Raw genomic sequence first — 19,984 nt, 5'->3', positions numbered from 1 at the left:
TTAGCCACTGGCCTCACATGGTTACTGTGTGTAGTAACTCAAGGGCCTGGCCCTTGTTTGTGTGGTAACTCAAGGGTCGGGCCATTCTGTGGTAACTCAAGGGTCTGGCCGTTGTTTGTGCGGTAACTCAAGGGTCTGGCCGTTGTTTGTGCGGTAACTCAAGGGTCTGGCCGTTGTTTGTGCGGTAACTCAAGGGTCAGGCGGATGTTTTTGCGGTAACTTAAGGGTCGGGCCGTTGTTTGTGTGGTAACTCAAGGGTCTGGCCATTGTTTGTATGGTAACTCAAGGGTTTAGCCATTGTCTGTGTGGTAACTCAAGGGTCGGGCCATTGTTTGTGCGGAAACTCAAGGGTCTGGCCATTGTCTGTGCGGTAACTCAAGGGTCGGGTCGTTGTTTGTGTGGTAACTCAAGGGTTTGGCCGTTGTTTGCGCGGTAACTCAAGGGTTAGGCCGTTGTTTGTGCGGTAACTCAAGGGTCTGGCCGTTGTTTGTGCGGCAACTCAAGGGTCTGGCCGTTGTTTGTGCCGTAACTCAAGGGTTTGGCCGTTGTTTGCGCGGTAACTCAATGGTCGGGCCGTTGTTTGTGCGGTAACTCAAGGGTCTGGCCATTGTTTGTGCGGTAACTCAAGGGTCGGGCTGTTGTTTGTGTGGTAACTCAAGGGTCGGGCCGTTGTTATGTCTGTTTCTTTCCCTACACAGCAAAGCCTTGGAACTCTGTATTCACCCCGGTCTTAGCTCATACCTCAAGACCTGCTCCTCGGGTTCTCCAGGCCCTAGAAAACTCTGTATATCCCAAGTCCTTCCTTCCTGACCTCGCTTTTGGTACAGACTGGTGTCCATAACTGATGCCTTACTCATGGGGAAAAAAAATCAGCTGAGGGAGGTGCAAGAACGCCGCCATGGCAGAAAAAGGGCAGGAGTCATGGTAGAGAGTGATGATGTGGCTGGGGAGAAGTCTTGTGAGTAAATAGATCACAAAAGTTACTTATGGAAGGAGAAGATTTGAGTCGGGGCAGGAGGGAGAGGAGACCGTACCAGAGCCTGGTGATGGCCAACACCCTGACCCCCGCGGTGCCTCCCACGGGACGGAACTACGTACGTACGTACGTACACCTCAGGCCAGTCACCAACACCCACTGTGGGCGGGAGGGAAGAAGTACGGGTTGAAGGCATGACCGGTGATGAGTGGAGGAGTGACCGTTGATGAGCGGAGGAGTGACCGGTGATGAGTGAGGAGTGGCGGAATGACCGGTAATGAGTGTAGGAGTGACCGGGGATAACTGTATGAGGCACGGGAGCAAGGAGGCGGCGGTGGGGACCCCGGGGAAGGGTATTGGTGCTGGCCAAGGTCGCGGTCGGAGCCTTGGCCTCCTTACATCATGACCACAAGACGTCCACCACCAACCACATCACTCCTCCCGGACGACGGCCAAATCCACCCAAGCTCACATCACCAGAGGTATGTATGGTGGTGACCATGGAATCTTCTGGACAAGTATCATGTTTATAATGGTAACAATGGCGCAAGGAGGCGCCAGTGAGCCGGGCCTGGCGCCACATGTATCAAACTTTATGTTAAAACTTGTTGGAGGCGATCACCACTCTGGCCGCTTAACACGGCGACCCTCGTGAGCTGCTGCTACTGCTGCCGCCTCCTGCTGGCTGGCTGAAGGCTTCTAGCTGGTGGAGGGAGTCTGGCTGGCGGAGGGAGTCTGGCTGGCGGAGGGAGTCTGGCTGGTGGAGGGGGGCCTGGCTGGTTGTGTGTGTGTGTGTGTGTGTGGGGGGGGGGGGGGTTGGCAGGAGGAGGGAGACCTTAAGTATGAAAAGGTCCTGCTGGTGGAAAGGTCGTGGCTGGTGGAGGGCTGGCCAGTGGAGGGCGCCTGGAGTATGAATAGGGACTGGCTGGTGGGAGAGAGTCCTGGCTAATGAAAAGGGGCTGATGGAGGGGGACTGGCATATTGAGGGGGGTCTGGCTGGCGTGAGGGGGCTAAAATGGCTTGAGATGTGGAGGATAATTGTCACGTTCGGGAGTGGGGGGGGGGGGGGGGGGGGCATGTAAATAGAATTGTCATATGGAGGGGGCCTGTCATGTGGAAGGGCCATCATCTTATGTGTCGTGCCATCATCTCGCAACATGACTCATCATCATCCCTGTCATCATCCCTCACTCGCAGGTAGTAGCCTTAGTATGGTACAGTATAGCCAACGGCAGTACAGTACAGTATAGCCAACGACAGTACAGTACAGTATAGTCAACGTCAGCACAGCACAGAGAGCGTCAGTCATGAGGGTACAATATAGCCAGCGTGAATAGGGTACAGCCAGAGTCAGTCATTAGGGTACAGGATAGCCAGCGTCAGTAGGTTACGGCTAGCGTCAGTAAGTTACAGCCAGCGTCAGCAGGACACAGTCAGCGTCAGTAGGTTACAGCTAGCGTCAGTAAGTTACAGCCAGGATCAGTAGGGTACAGCCAGCGTCAGTAAGTTACAGCCAGCGTCAGCAGGACACAGTCAGCGTCAGTAGGTTACAGCTAGCGTCAGTAAGTTACAGCCAGCATCAGTAGGGTACAGCCAGCATTACTAGGGTACTGCCAGCGTCAATAGGGTACAGAAGAGAGAGGTAAGCTCACCAACCATCCACTCCCCGTAGTTAACGTATCAATTAGCATTACGGTCTCCAGATAAAAAGAGTGGCATACATATATCTGTAGCTTTAATTGGATCACATTTTATGCTCTACGTATTATTTTTAGAAAATATCAGCGAAATTTTAGTCCGCATTTTCCAGTTGTTTTAACAAACTGAATGATTATATGAAAAAAAGGAGACAATAGTGTTGGTCTATGATTACATTTTCCCATTATCCAGAATATCATTCACACACACACACACACAAACATATATATATATATATATATATATATATATATATATATATATATATATATATATATATATATATTGGGAAGGATCACAGTTTTGCGCCTGATCAAGTACATTCCTATGAGTCCACGAGGAAAATGAAATACGATAAGTTCTCAAGTGCACTTTCGTGTAATAATCACATCATCAAGGGAGACACAAGAGAGAAATATAACAGTCAGTTGTTATACAACGAAGAGACGTAGCTAGGAAGCCATTTGGTAAACAAGTGATTGTCCAAGACAGACAACGAGCGTATCATAAACTTATGTGGACAAGAAGGTGAATTGTTTACAAATTCTATAAACAATAAAGTTATCCAATTTGCAACGACTTTCACTAAAATTAAGGTTATAATTCTTTGTGTATTCAATAATAGAAGATTCATTAAAATTTCTCTTGGTACTGGAGTTTAGTTAATAACAGAAATGGCATTACGCCAGTCAATAGAATGATCATAGTTTTTAACGTGATTAAACAAGGCATTTGATTCTTGTCTTGTTCTTATAATACATTCATGTTGCATAAGTCTAACAGAAAGATCCTTACCAGTTACCCAACATAAAACTTATCACAATTTCTAAATGCCACTTTAAAGATGCATCCAGGAGAAATTTCTGGTGAGTTCCTAATTAAGATATTCTTTATAGTATTATTGTTGCTGAAGGCAACATTTACATTAAAGGATTTAAGAAACATGGGAAGTAAAATTACTATTAAAAGGGATAACTGAAAGATTCTTGGTGTCAATGAGAGGTTTGGGTTAAACTCTATAATGATTTCTTTGCTAACTTAAGGGATTTATCAATGAAAGATCTAGGGCACTTTAACTTAGATCAAATAGAACATATCTTCTCAAACTCTTCATCAATAAACTCTGGACTGCAAATACGTAATGCCCTAAGGAACATAGATTGAAATGATGATAATTTAACTCTGTCATGTTGATATGAGTAATAATGGATATCCATCATCGTGTTTCATTTTCCCTGTGAATTCATAGGAATATACTTGATCACGCGCAAAACTGAGATTCTTTCCAATATATATATATATATATATATATATATATATATATATATATATATATATATATATATATATATATATATTTTTTTTTTTTTTTTTTGCTTTGTCGCTGTCTCCCGCGTTTGCAAGGTAGCGCAAGGAAACAGGCGAAAGAAATGGCCCAACCCACCCCCATACACATGTATATACATACACGTCCACACACGCAAATATACATACCTACACAGCTTTCCATGGTTTACCCCAGACGCTTCTCATGCCCTGATTCAATCCACTGACAGCACGTCATCCCCGGTATACCACATCGATCCAATTCACTCTATTCCTTGCCCGCCTTTCACCCTCCTCCAGGTTCAGGCCCCGATCACACAAAATCTTTTTCACTCCATCTTTTCTCCTCGTTCCCTCCATCTCCGACACATATATCCTCTTGGTCAATCTTTCCTCACTCATTCTCTCCATGTGCCCAAACCATTTCAAAACACCCTCTTCTGCTCTCTCAACCACGCTCTTTTTATTTCCACACATCTCTCTTACCCTTACATTACTTACTCGATCAAACCACCTCACACCACACATTGTCCTCAAACATCTCATTTCCAGCACATCCACCCTCCTGCGCACAACTCTATCCATAGCCCACGCTTCGCAACCATACAACATTGTTGGAACCACTATTCCTTCAAACATACCCATTTTTGCTTTCCGAGATAATGTTCTCGACTTCCACACATTCTTCAACGCTCCCAGGATTTTCGCCCCCTCCCCCACCCTATGATTCACTTCCGCTTCCATGGTTCCATCCGCTGCCAGATCTACTCACAGATATCTAAAACACTTTTCTTCCTCCAGTTTTTCTCCATTCAAACTTACCTCCCAATTGACTTGACCCTCAACCCTACTGTACCTAATAACCTTGCTCTTATTCACATTTACTCTTAACTTTCTTCTTTCACACACTTTACCAAACTCAGTCACCAGCTTCTGCAGTTTCTCACATGAATCAGCCACCAGCGCTGTATCATCAGCGAACAACAACTGACTCACTTCCCAAGCTCTCTCATCCACAACAGACTTCATACTTGCCCCTCTTTCCAAAACTCTTGCATTCACCTCCCTAACAACCCCATCCATAAACAAATTAAACAACCATGGAGACATCACACACCCCTGCCGCAAACCTACATTCACTGAGAACCAATCACTTTCCTCTCTTCCTACACGTACACATGCCTTATATCCTCGATAAATACTTTTCACTGCTTCTAACAACTTGCCTCCCACACCATATATTCTTAATACCTTCCTCAGAGCATCTCTATCAACTCTATCATATGCCTTCTCCAGATCCATAAATGCTACATACAAATCCATTTGCTTTTCTAAGTATTTCTCACATATATTCTTCAAAGCAAACACTTGTTGATCCACACATCCTCTACCACTTCTGAAACCACACTGCTCTTCCCCAATCTGATGCTCTGTACATGCCTTCACCCTCTCAATCAATACCCTCCCATATAATTTACCAGGAATACTCAACAAACTTATACCTACATATATATATATATATATATATATATATATATATCTTTTTTCTTTCAAACTATTCGCTATTTCCCGCGTTAGCAAGGTAGCGTTAAGAATAGAAGACTGGGCCTCTGAGGGAATATCCTCACCTGGCCCCCTTCTCTGTTCCTTCTTTTGGAAAAAAAAAAAAAGAGGGGAGGATTTCCAGCCCCCCGCTCCCTCCCCTTTTAGTCGCCTTATACGACACGCAGGGAATACGTGGGAAGTATTCTTTCTCCCCTATCCCCAGGGATAATATATATATATAAATATATATATATATATATATATATATATATATATATATATATATATATATATATATATATATATATATATATTCGTCATTTCCCGCGTTAGCGAGGCAGCGTTAAGAACAGAGGACTGAGCCTTAAAGGAAATATCTTTACTTGGGCCCCTTCTCTGTTCCTTTTTTGGAAAAATTAAGAAACGGGAGGGGAGGGTTTCCAGCCCTCTGCTCCCTTCCCTTTTAGTCACCTTCTACGACACGCGGGGGAATACGTGGGAAGATTCTTTCCCTCCCATCCCCAGGGATGTGTGTGTGTGTGTGTGTGTGTGTTACACCGCAGTGAAAAGACACCTGTACCGAGGCCTCATCACTGGAGTACAGTCTCGTCAAAAGAACTTCTCACTAAGAAAGAGTCCATCATTTCCCTGTTACTGCGAGCGGCGCAGCCTTTGAACTGCAACAGCTCCTAGAACGAGTACCAAGGGAGTACCAAAACTCTAACTTTGAAACACCACACATATATATATATATATATATATATATATATATATATATATATATATATATATATATATATATATATATATATATATGTATATACTGTATATACTAATTATGCATGGAAGTCTTTATTACAGGGAGCACGACGGTGCGACCCTTGTGCACGAAGCTAGGACGTTTGGGAATGGTGGCCTAGCCTTCGACCTGACTATTAGGAGTAGGTCAAAGGTTAGACCATTATATACATGTGCTCAACGGGCTGGAAGAAAAAATAATAATACCCGAAATGAAGAGACGTCTTTGCTACAAATTAGTCACATGTGGATGTGTTAATTTCCTCCCTCCCTCCCTCCCTTCCGCTTCTGCCACTCCCGCAACACCCCTATCCTCCCCCGTTCCTGGTGGTTACCACACCTGGACGCCAGAGAAGGTGAGAATAAGATGTGAAATTTACCTGGGCAATCTCTTATTGAATCTGAACAATTTATTCTGACAAAACCAGCCACTCCCACCCCACCCCTCCCCAGCCACCACCAGCAAGCGTTGACAGATGCCAGATAATGCCTCCACCAGCTACCAGGATGGGCCACATGTGTTGTGAGAGTGTACATATGTGATGTTAGATCATAACACCTGAAAGTTACAAGATTATTCGATGGATGAATTTAACGTGACGCTGACGAACCTGAAGGCAAGGCAAGCAAGTAACCAGGCTACCTTCCATGTCCTCCAGGCCACCTTATAAGTCCTCACATTTTCTTCACGCTACCTTACACGGCATCGACGCTACTTTACACGTCCTCATCCTGCTGCAAGAACATCTTACGCGTCTTCATCCTCCTTCGAGGATACCTCACACGCTCTCATCCTACTTCAAGGACACCTTACACGTCCTCATCCTGCTTCGAGGCCGCTTACACGTTCAAATCCTACTTCGAGGCCACCTTACACGTTCTCGTTCTGGTTTGAGGCCACCTAACACGTGCTTATCCTGTTCTACGGTCACTTTACACGACTCCAAGAGGTTGGAAGGGAGGGGGGCACCAAGTCCTAAGACTGCCTGAGGTTCACCTTACATGTTCAACCTCTGCCACCAGGACACACCACACGTCCCACCCCCGCCTCAAGGTCACATAACACGCCGTCACAACTTTGTACGTTTTCATGATGACGAAGTCGTCCAACAAGGCACCCTTCATATCCTACCTGGGTTACTAGTGGCGTCTCCGTCCTCACTATCTACGTCACCCCATGACGTCCGCCATGGTGTTCGAAAGTGAGAAATCTGCCGTATGCTAAAGTAACTCTTTTTTTTTCCGTAGCCTCCAAAGAACCTGCTCCTTGCAGCCTCCAGAGATCCTACTCTCTGCAGCCTCCAGAGATCCTACTTTCTACGAAAACTATAGCCAATACTTCATTGTCCAACTTCTGTGTCTATTGAGCAAGGAGAGGGGGTTCGTGTGGCAAATGATGGGGGAAAATGATTGATGGGGCACATGATTTGGGGTAATGGCTGATGATGTAATGACTGATGGAGTACATGATAGGGGACATACCTGATATGGTATATGAAGGAGTTATGACTGATGGGGCGAATGACTAACACGGCACGTGAAGGGGTAATGACTGATGGGGCGAATGACTAACACGGCACGTGAAGGGGTAATGACTGATGGGGCGAATGACTAACACGGCACGTGAAGGGATAATGACTGATGGGGCGAATGGGAAGGTTGACGCGTGGCATCCTTGAGGGTGACGCGACCAGAAGACTGGTGTATGGGAACGACGAAGTCGGCGAGTAATGACGCGGGGAGTGGAGCACTGGGGAGTGGAGCACTGGGGAGTGGGGCACTGGGGAGTGGAGCACTGGGGAGTGGAGCACTGGGGAGTGGTGCACTGGGGAGTGGAGCACTGGGAGTGGTGCACTGGTGAGTGGAGCACTGGGAGTGGTGCACTGGGGAGTGGAGCACTGGGAGTGGTGCACTGGGGAGTGGAGCACTGGGAGTGGTGCACTGGGGAGTGGAGCACTGGGAGTGGTGCACTGGGGAGTGGAGCACCGGGGGGGGTGGAGTACCGAGGAGTGGTGCACTGGGGAGTGGAGCACTGGTGAGTGGAGCACTGGGGAGTAGTGCACTGGGGAGTGGAGTACTGAGGAGTGATGCACTGGGGGAAGTTCCAGGAGGACGCACGACTAACCTGGGAAATTACGGCTGGATGCAAATAGTGCCACTCACGCGGACTGACCTTCACAAGAGTTCGGCTGAAAGGTTTGGAAGCTCAACGTGGATAACACTATCTGATATGGTGATGGTCTAAATGGTTCATCTACATTCTTTTGTTTTCTCATGTTTCCTGAGATGGTTTACGCAACTGAGGACCTAATCTAGGCCATCTCATTAACGCTATATATATATATATATATATATATATATATATATATATATATATATATATATATATATATATATATTAGATATCTGGGAGTGGATCTGGCAGCGGATGGAACCATGGAAGCGGAAGTGGATCATAGGGTGGGGGAGGGGGCGAAAATCCTGGGGGCCTTGAAGAATGTGTGGAAGTCGAGAACATTATCTCGGAAAGCAAAAATGGGTATGTTTGAAGGAATAGTGGTTCCAACAATGTTGTATGGTTGCGAGGCGTGGGCTATGGATAGAGTTGTGCGCAGGAGGATGGATGTGCTGGAAATGAGATGTTTGAGGACAATGTGTGGTGTGAGGTGGTTTGATCGAGTGAGTAACGTAAGGGTAAGAGAGATGTGTGGAAATAAAAAGAGCGTGGTTGAGAGAGCAGAAGAGGGTGTTTTGAAGTGGTTTGGGCACATGGAGAGGATGAGTGAGGAGGGATTGACCAAGAGGATATATGTGTCGGAGGTGGAGGGAACAAGGAGAAGAGGGAGACCAAATTGGAGGTGGAAGGATGGAGTGAAAAAGATTTTGTGTGATCGGGGCCTGAACATGCAGGAGGGTGAAAGGAGGGCAAGGAATAGAGTGAATTGGAGCGATGTGGTATGCCGGGGTTGACGTGCTGTCAGTGGATTGAAGCAGGGCATGTGAAGCGTCTGGGGTAAACCATGGAGAGCTGTGTAGGTATGTATATTTGCGTGTGTGGACGTATGTATATACATGTGTATGGGGGGGGTTGGGCCATTTCTTTCGTCTGTTTCCTTGCGCTACCTCGTAAACGCGGGAGACAGCGACAAAGTATAATAAAAAAAAAAAAATATATATATATATATATATATATATATATATATATATATATATATTCTTATGAGTCCAAGGAGAAAATGAAACACGATAAGTTCCCAAGTGCACTTTCGTGTAATAATCACATCATCAGGGGAGACACAAGAGAGAAATATAAGTCAGTTGATATACATCGAAGAGACGAAGCTAGGACGCCATTTGGTAAACATCCTGAACTTGGGGCTGACAATCATACTATGAGTTTTCTCAATAAACTTTATACAAGATTTTCCCTCAGCCTGGCTTACCCCAAGACTTGACTTTCCCACAGCAAACATGCGTCGTCTCTTTCTTGAATAAATGTCTCACACGTTTAAACTGGACACAGGGACAGCTAATCCGGACGCCAGACCAGTGTACCCCTTCACAAGGCTGTGGGTATCCCTACCCCCACGCAGAGCACTTCAACAGCATCACTAATGCATTCACCATTATCATCATCAAGCAGTAGTAGTAGTATCAGTAGGCTTCATTATCATCACTCACTATCACAAGATAGTGAATGATGATGCCCGCTTCATGTGTACGGCTGAAGATGATTTGATCAGTTTCCGTTTTCTTTAAGTATGATTTACCCGTTTTCTGGTGAGACACGTGACCTCACCATAGTTTGTATGAAGGTGCCTGACGCTACTCCTCAAAGATGTCTCACACTTTCCTTAATACCAAATGACACCTGCCCAAGACGTCGCCCCTCCCCTGAGCAGCAAACCATCTCTCTCTCTGCCTACCATTACTCCAGGACATCAATACATCACTACCCCTGGGAAGCAGAAACATCCCCCCTCATACCGATATCTGCACAATGATCTTCCTCTGATGACATCAATACATCACTGACCATCTCGTTGATATGTGACATCAGCACATCCCAGGTATCACCGTGTCCCTCTCCCTGACATCAAACAATACCTTCTCCCTAATGACATCAATACCTCCCTCCAGCCTCTGACATCAACAAACAGTTCACAACGAAAGCACATCCTGACTTCACCGTGACATCAGAACCCGCTTCCTTCTGACATCAACACATCCCATCACCTTACACCATGACATCCCCCACCCCCAGGTCTCCCTACCACCGTCACCATCCCCCTTCCCTCTGACATCTACGACCCCCCCACCCATCCCCATCTTCCGAACATCAGCACCCTCCCCCCCCACTGACATATCCGTCCCCCACCTCCGGCATCAAGAGACCCGGACCCTGCCTCATTATCATGCCATTACGTTATCTGCCTCATTTTTCATCGGCTCGTCCCTCACAATATGACCCCAGAAGCTTCATCTTCCATTCCCTAACTCCAAAAAAGAGGCCAAGGTTTTTGTTGACTCGCCATCCTCACATCTGGTGAGCCCTGCGCCTAAGTAAATTTCCTTTCACTGATCACCATTACTGGGGGAGTTGTCACATGCTACGTTCTTACTTATTATGTAAAACGTATCAAAATCCAAGGTACACGTTATGCCTCTTTATACACCCTTTTACGGAGGCGAATGCTGCGCTTCAATCAGCAGCAGGGAAAAGGCGGATTTCTTTGTAACGAGAAAGTCCTCGTCAGGACTGTACTGCAATTCGGCTTCACCAAACACGATTTCTCATTCGTCAATGAACAGGAAGGAATACAGTCTCACTCAGGATCCTCTCGCCCCAGAGAAGTTCATCACTTCTCTGCTCGTGCGTGGGTGCACAGCTCTGGAGTCTGCAGGAGTTGTATACTGTAAGATGTGTGTGTGTGTGTATGTGTCTGTACAAGATGCTCAAGTCCTCACACGTTTAAACTGGACACAGGAATAGCTAACCCAGACAATACATCAGTGTGGCTTGTACCCCTTCAAGGCTGTGGGTATCCCCAACCCCAAAGAAACCCTGAGATAACGATACATCCACGTAATCTTGTCAATCCTGGAAACGTTTCACCACAAAAATAAGATGGACTGTCTGTGGCCACGAGTTGGAAAGGTAATGATCCCACATCAGTAACACAGTAACTAGGTCGATCAGCGTGAGAGGAAAGTCTGGAGGCGAGTGAACCTAGTGAACGGTCTTGTGATCCCATCCTTCTCCTGCCCTATGGTGAGAACCCTTCCCCCTACTGCCCATCCCTCCTCCCCTGTACGTCTGGATGACACCCTCGGTCATCTCGGACTCACCTTAAACTTCTCCTTGAGCACGGAGATGTCCGTGCCCTCGGGAGGGCATGGCACATTGTAGAACTCGCCCTCTTCCTCCGTCAGGAACTTGTACCAGCCCTCCACTGGCGACTTGATGATCTCGCTGATGCCGAAGGACATGGAGCCCATGAAGTCATTGCGGGAAGTTCGATCCCAATCCCAGCACTCCACCAGCAGGCGGCGGTCCTTGTCCTCGGGCTTCAGATCGCTGTGGACGGCCAAATTCCAGTCAGTAATGGATAGCGGGAACACACGAGGGCGCACACATGTACGTGGGAAGAACCAATAACAAGACCTGATTGATGGTCGATGATGAGGTTATCCCCTGCAGGATACTTACAACACATGGGAAGGTCAGGTAACACAAAGCCTGATGGTCTATGTCGAGATTATCTCAGGAATATCAAATGGGAAGGACATATAACAGACCCGATATCTATGATATCGTTATCTCCTGAAGGACAGCAATGCTACATGGGATGGCTAGACAACACAAGACCTGATGATCTACGATGAGGTTATTTGCTAGAGGCGAGTAACAAAACAGGAAGGGTACACGGAATGGATGAGACATGGGCTATGACGGGTAATAGTATATAGGAAAACAGAAGACCTGATTGTATATACAGAGGTTATCTTCTGAAGAACAGAAACATTACATGGGAAGGTCAGATTTTACAAGACCTGATGGTCTATATTGAGATCACCTACTGCAGGCCGGTAATACTACATGGGAAGGTCAGATAGCATAAGACCTGATGGTCTATGACAAGGTTATCTGCTGCAGGGCTGTAATACTATATAGGAAGGTCAGATAACATAAGACCTGATGGTCTATGACGAGGTTATCTGCTGCAGGACTGCAACAGGATCGTAAATCATATATCTGTATAAATGGCGGCAGAACAGTGAAGCAAAGGAGCAACATAGCGGGGCGAGGAGGGACGGGGGGTTGCAGAGAGAGAGAGAGAGAGAGAGAGAGAGAGAGAGAGAGAGAGAGAACTGCCAGTCAATAACACGAACCAAGGAAGAGAGAGAGCAGCGTTCACGAGCTTCATCAAGACCACGAGACGTACTGGGAAATTCACTATACGTATAATGTGCCAGGTCAAAAATGATGAAATAATAAATAAATAAAATAAGAAACTTGACCCAGTACAGGAACACCAGGAAGCTCTCGTGTAAACTGCGAGGTAACATGACTCTGACAGATTTTATGATGATAAATAACGTCTGTTGTGCATGACATTATTTATCTGCATCATGAAGTATTATCTGACTCCTCACTATTACACACACACACACACACACACACACACACACACAGTAGGGTGAACTAGTACACAACATCCACACATGTTAGACTTTCATATCTTGCTATATTTCCTGCCCAGCCACCCGCTCCCTCCCCTTTTAGTCGCCTTCTACGACACGCAGGGAATACGTGGGAAGTATTCTTTCTCCCCTATCCCCAGGGACTTTCATATCTTGCTATATTTCCTGCCACACGAGAGAGAGAGAGAGAGAGAGAGAGAGAGAGAGAGAGAGAGAGAGAGAGAGAGAGAATCAGAGCTGTAAACTCCAGCAATAAGCAGGTCTGTCGTAAGCGCCACCAGAGCCGGCGGCGGCGGCCAGCGCACCCACACCGTCAACACCTGCACCAGGTTCAAACATCCGACACCACCACCACCACCACCAGCAGCTGCAGGAGGCTGTGGGGGCACCAAGAGGCTTGGCACTGGCGACGCTGGGGAGGGGGGAGTCTGGGGTGCTGGTGGCCAGGGGTGATATGATGGGGACACAACAGGTGGGTGGTTGTGGTACTGGTGCAGTACTGGTACTGGTGAAGTACTGGTAGTGTTGTCAAAGACAGTGGTACTGATATCTAGTACTGGTAGTGGTATCTAGTACTGGTAGTGGTGACTGATACGGGTAGTAGTAACTGGTAATGGTGAGTCGTACTCGTAATCTTGGCTGGTACTGGTCGTGGTGACTGGTAACTTTAAGTGGGGACTAGTACTGGTAGCAGTGACTGATATTAGTAACGGTGAATAGTACGAGTAAAGGTAACTGCTATTGGTAAAGATGACTGGAGCTAGTAACAATGACTGCTAAGGGTTGTGGTAACTGGTACTGAAAGTGTTGACTGCTAGTGGTAGTAATGACTGGTACTGTTAGTAGTGACAGGTACTGACTGTGGTGACCGCTACTGTTAGTGGTGACTGGTACTGGATGTGGTGACTGGTACTGGATGTGGTGACTGGTACTGGATGTGGTGACTGCTACTGGATGTGGTGACTGGTACTGGAAGTGGTGACTGGTACTGGATGTGGTGACTGGTACTGGAAGTGGTGACTGGTACTGGAAGTGGTGACTGGTACTGGAAGTGGTGACTGGTACTGGATGTGGTGACTGGTACTGGATGTGGTGACTGGTACTGGATGTGGTGACTGGTACTGGAAGTGGTGACTGGTACTGGATGTGGTGACTGGTACTGGAAGTGGTGACTGGTACTGGAAGTGGTGACTGGTACTGGAAGTGGTGACTGGTACTGGAAGTGGTGACTGGTACTGGAAGTGGTGACTGGTACTGGAAGTGGTGACTGGTACTGGATGTGGTGACTGGTACTGGATGTGGTGACTGGTACTGGATGTGGTGACTGGTACTGGAAGTGGTGACTGGTACTGGAAGTGGTGACTGGTACTGGAAGTGGTGACTGGTACTGGAAGTGGTGACTGCTACTTATAGTGGTGACTGGTATTGGAAGTGGTGACTGCTACTTATAGTTGTGACTGCTACTTATAGTGGTGACTGGTATTGGAAGTGGTAACTGGTACTTATAGTGGTGACTGGTATTGGAAGTGGTGACTGGTACTCATAGTGGTGACTGGTACTGGAAGTGGTGACTGCTACTGAAAGTGGTGACTGGTACTTATAGTGGTGACTGGTACTTATAGTGGTGCCTGGTTCTGTTAGTAGCGGCTGGTACTGGCTTAAGTAACGTACTGGTAGTGTTGCCTGGTACTAGTAAGAGTAATTGGTACAGTTAATGATGACTGGTATCGACAATAGTGACTGGTACTGGTAGTAGTAACTAGTCCTGATAATAATTAGCGGTACTGGCGGTAGTCATTGGTACTGGTAATGGTGACTGGTACTGGTAATGGTAGTAGTGACTAGTTCTGCTAATGGTGACTAGTACTGCCAGTAGTGACTGGCAATGTAACAGTGACTGGTGTTGGTCGTGATGAGTGGTACTGGTGGTAGTGACTGGTACTGGTGATGACTGACATGTACTGGTGATGATAGAAGTAACTGGTGTTGATAATCGTGACTAGTACTGGTAGTAGTGACTGGTACTGGTAATGGTAGTAGTAACTGGTGCTGGTGACTAGTACTGGTAGTAGTGACTGGTACTGGTAATGGTAGTAGTAACTGGTGCTGGTGACTAGTACTGGTAGTAGTGACTGGTACTGGTAATGGTAGTAGTAACTGGTGCTGGTGACTAGTACTGGTAGTAGTGACTGGTACTGGTAATGGTAGTAGTAACTGGTGCTGGTGACTAGTACTGGTAGTAGTGACTGGTACTGGTAATGGTAGTAGTAACTGGTGCTGGTGACTAGTACTGGCAGTAGTGACTGGTACTGACAATGATGGCTGGTACTGGTAATGGTGACTGGTACCTGTAGTAGTGACTGGCACTGGTAGTAGTGACCGGTGCTGGTAATTGTGACTGGTACTGGTAGTAGTGAACGGTGGTGGTTGTAGTAAATGAAGATGGTACTGGTACTGGTAGTGACTGGTGCTGGTAGTAGGGATTAGTACAGGTAGCGGTGACTGGTACTGGTACTAGTAGTGGTAACCGATCACAGACACAAGAGTGCCTATGAAAAGTGGGCAAATGGTTTGCTCAGTCGAGATGAATCCGTGGGAGGCTGGGAGAGTAAAAGAGAGGGGCGTGAGAGGCTTGAGCAGTGTGGGAGTGAGAGGTCTGGCGTGGGAGGGAGTGAGGGTAGAGAGTGATGTGAGGGACAGGGATCGGACCGGCACACACCACTGACTAGCGATACAAGTACACACACACATATGGTCGGTTAGAAACCATCAGACACACGAACACAGAGCCATGCATAACTGTATGTTACACCCAGCATATATATATATATATATATATATATATATATATATATATATATATATATATATATATATATATATCTGGGTGTGGATCTGTCAGCGGATGGAACCATGGAAGCGGAAGTGGATCATAGGGTGGGGGAGGGGGCGAAACTTTTGGGAGCCTTGAAAAATGTGTGGAAGTCGAGAACATTATCCCGGAAAGCAAAAATGGGTATGTTTGAAGGAATAGTAGTTCCAACAATGTTGTATGGTTGCGAGGCGTGGGCTATGGATAGAGTTGTGCGCAGGAGGATGGATGTGCTGGAAATGAGATGTTTGAGGACAATGTGTGGTGTGAGGTGGTTTGATCGAGTAAGTAACGTAAGGGTAAGAGAGATGTGTGGAAATAAAAAGAGCGTGGTTGAGAGAGCAGAAGAGGGTGTTTTGAAATGGTTTGGGCACATGGAGAGAATGAGTGAGGAAAGATTGACCAAGAGGATATATGTGTCGGAGGTGGAGGGAACGAGGAGAAGAGGGAGACCAAATTGGAGGTGGAAAGATGGAGTGAAAAGGATTTTGTGTGATCGGGGCCTGAACATGCAGGAGGGTGAAAGGAGGGCAAGGAATAGAGTGAAGTGGAGCGATGTGGTATACAGGGGTTGACGTGCTGTCAGTGGATTGAATCAAGGCATGTGAAGCGTCCGGGGTAAACCATGGAAAGCTGTGTAGGTATGTATATTTGCGTGTGTGGACGTGTGTATGTGCATGTGTATGGGGGGGGTTGGGCCATTTCTTTCGTCTGTTTCCTTGCGCTACCTCGCAAACGCGGGAGACAGCGACAAAGTATAAAAAAAAAAAAATATATATATATATATATATATATATATATATATATATATATATATATATATATATATATATATATATATATACACACACACTTGATCGCCATTTTCCGCATTATCGAGGTAACGTCAGGAAACAGACGAAGAAAGAATTCCTCACACACACACACACACACACACACACACACACATACATACACACACAGAGTGAAGGCACTCACCAGGTGAGGGTCTCGTTCCAGACAGGGTTGAGGGTGGCCTTAATGGTTTTCGTCTTCATCTTCATGTTGTCAGCTCCTGGGATCAGCTTCAGCTTGATGTACGGGTCAGACAACCCGTTGGGATCCATGGGAATCAGGTTCTTGGCGCCTTTAACTGGAAGGCAAGAGAAAAGGAGTCATTACACTTGTTACACACCGGGGTTACAGTGTTCACGCCACAGTGCTTGGCGTGGCAAGGCAACTGTTGCGATGGCTAACTACCGGACCGGACGCTCATGATTACTGACCGTCAGAATACATCTAAGAGGAAGAGATGAAGTTTGCGGCACGAAGGTGTGCTACACAGAGAGAGGCTTACTGGCTCATCCTGAAAAAAAATATGGATAACGTTATCTTTTTTTTGCCTGGTATCACTGAGTCCTGAGTATGTTACCTGCCCAAGTAGGCAGGTCTGTATCGCCACACTCGGCCCGTGACCGCTACACTACCACCTGATCCTCACTACCACACAAACGTTATATTAACGAGACTCTGACACTGTCACCGTGGACAACCTTTCTCGTACGTATAACATACATGGTAAATTCTAATCCATATGAAAAAACTATTACGTTTTCTATCAACGCTGGTTTGAAGCGTAACTCAATATTAAACCCATTCAATTACCCGGTTTTAACTCGTTACTCGGGTCAACTAGTAACACATAAATCTACAGCAGCAGCATCCCTACGACAAGGCCAACAGCGAGTCTCAGGTGTGGTAAATACAACACCACGACTTGCCTCTCTGATCCCCATGATACACCACATACTGTGTCCCGAGCAACTATGGCTCAGGATATCATCATGAAGCATCGATCATCGGTATGGAATCATAGACTTAACTATTTTAAACTAATTATCTATCCGTTTATACATCTCAAGTACACCAGCCAAGGACACTCTAGAGCCTTAGGTAGCGCCAATACACACAGCATCTCACTATAGTTAATTATCAACTCACCGCTAATCCAAAGTAATTAAAACCAAAGTAAAAGAATACGAAAATATCTTTCAGTAGAGCGTGGCGGCAGTGAAGAAAAACCTGTACAAACGCTGTCCCCAGCGTAGCCACTGCCCGAGAACACCCGCACCAGCAGGTAAGGCGATGCATGTGGTAGGGAGGAGGGGAGGGTTGTGTGTCCTCTCCACGACGAACCCACAGAAACACGTCCAGGAACCCAGAGAGACAGCCGCTTCGTGTGGACGCTACCCCCACAATCCAAATGAAAGGAAAGTGAGCGAGGAGAGTGACAGGAAAGTGAGTCGGGGATAAATAAATATGCCCCGCCGGGGGGGGGGGGGGGGGGGGGGGGGGAGTCCAGATAATTCTGGGATTCAGAAAGTACATTCACGTCTCACGGGAATCATAAAATCTATATTTTCTTCCATGGCGGAAAACTCGGCAGATGGCGTAGTCAGCTGGGCCAGAGTGAGACAACAACATTGGCAGGTGGCGACTGGATCCCGAAGAACACACACACACACACACACACACACATGGACAAACATGCCACACAAACAGCCACAGGTCAATAAGACACGCTGGTAACCAGTCACTTATTGCAATTCGCCCTTGACCCTCCACTATACCTATCACCAAACACATATCTTTCCTTAAAACCAATCTAATGCATCTAGTCACTGTATGAATTAACGAATCAACTTTGTGTTGGTGATGATGATGATGATGATGGTGTGTGTGTGTGTGTGTGTGTGTGTGTGTGTGTGTGTGTGTGTGTGTGTGGAGGGAGGGTGGGAGGCGCAGTGAGTGGTGGCGACACGAGAGAGAGAGAGAGAGAGAGAGAGAGAGAGAGAGAGAGAGAGAGAGAGAGAGAGAGAGAGAGAGAGAGAGAGAGAGAGAATGAGAGCATGTGTGGGAGGGGAGGTGAATAACGGTGAGAGTAATGAGAGCAGGTGTGGGATGGACAGCCACTGGTGGTCAGAGTAAGAGGACAGGAGAGATACGAGAGTAGGAGTGGGGACGACAGTGAGTGGAGATAAGAGGGAGAGGGGAGGAGAGGAGAGAGTAATGAGTGTCTGCGAAGGAGGGAGCATCACCGCCATCAACATCACGAACCCCTGAGAAATACTGTTATGTCAATACAATTTCCATCGGAAAACGTAAAGCCAAAATAGCTTTTCTCTACACAGCTGAGAGGTCAACACACTTTCTTCAAAAAATCCTGATAAGCCAACACACTTCTCGAAAAATCCTGATCAGCCAATAAATTCTGTTTCAGAAAGCTGGTGAATGGGTTGTGTTCGTGAGGCCAGAGAGAGAGAGGCGCACCACCTCCCTCCTGCTGCAGCTGGTGTACCTGAGGAGCTCTGACAATATCTTGGTTTCCTGGAACCATCATCATCATCACCAGCAGCGTACTCTGCTTCTACGGTTATGTGCCAGGTCGAGTTACGAGGAAGTCATGGTGACACCGAACCCAAACGCCTGAAGGTCATATGCCTTCATACCTACGCACATCTTCCACAAGGTGCGTGTGATTGTCAACCTTTAGGAGAACGGTCCTCTGTGATCGTGTTCATAGAATCAAAGTTCTATCTCACAATGCATTGTTTTCTCTCTAACTTTTCACACAGACTAGAACTACACATCCTTCCTGCCTCTCAAAGCTACTGTTCAGATAGCAAATGAACACGTAATCTTGTTTGAACTCGCTGAAATGAATGTAGGGGGTAGCTCTCTGGCTAAATGTCCACCTGAAAGTTATCAATTCCATTTCTAGGACAGATAAGTAAACTCAGCTTCACCTTGTTTCATGTCCAAATTACTGCCCTTCTTCAGTCCATGGTCAGGAAGACGCATACATCGTACTTAGCTATGCTGACATTATCATGATCAACACCTCTGAGTATAACAATGCACTCGCTATACTCAGCCGTGTATCACAGACTTGTGAAAGGCTAAGGTGTATCCTCAACAGGCGCCTTATCAAGGAAGGTGGAGTCACCATAAAAATGCTCTTGAGTGATTATGACACACTAAGTATGAACGAAGTTATCGGGGTCTTGGCTGAGAAGTACCAACAT

General features: G+C 46.6%; 1 protein-coding gene across 11 annotated transcripts in view; it reads right to left on the bottom strand.

Annotated features, from left to right (window-relative positions):
- LOC139756399 (protein kinase C, brain isozyme-like) overlaps window positions 1-19,984 on the bottom strand; it is a 498,787-nt gene that overhangs the window by 333,558 nt on the left and 145,245 nt on the right. For all 11 annotated transcript variants that reach the window (XM_071675823.1, XM_071675824.1, XM_071675819.1 and 8 more), the window contains exons 4-5: window positions 16,899-17,052; window positions 11,693-11,921 (exon numbers count right to left, since the gene is read on the bottom strand). In XM_071675823.1, the coding sequence (XP_071531924.1) occupies window positions 11,693-11,921; window positions 16,899-17,052 (383 nt within the window). The remainder of the gene's footprint in view (window positions 1-11,692; window positions 11,922-16,898; window positions 17,053-19,984) is intronic.

The sequence above is a fragment of the Panulirus ornatus genome, chromosome 21, assembly GCF_036320965.1.
Source record: "Panulirus ornatus isolate Po-2019 chromosome 21, ASM3632096v1, whole genome shotgun sequence".
NCBI classification, from domain to species: Eukaryota; Metazoa; Arthropoda; class Malacostraca; order Decapoda; family Palinuridae; genus Panulirus; species Panulirus ornatus.
The sequence above is the reverse complement of the archived record's forward strand: the minus strand, read 5'-3'. Positions and strand labels throughout refer to the sequence as shown.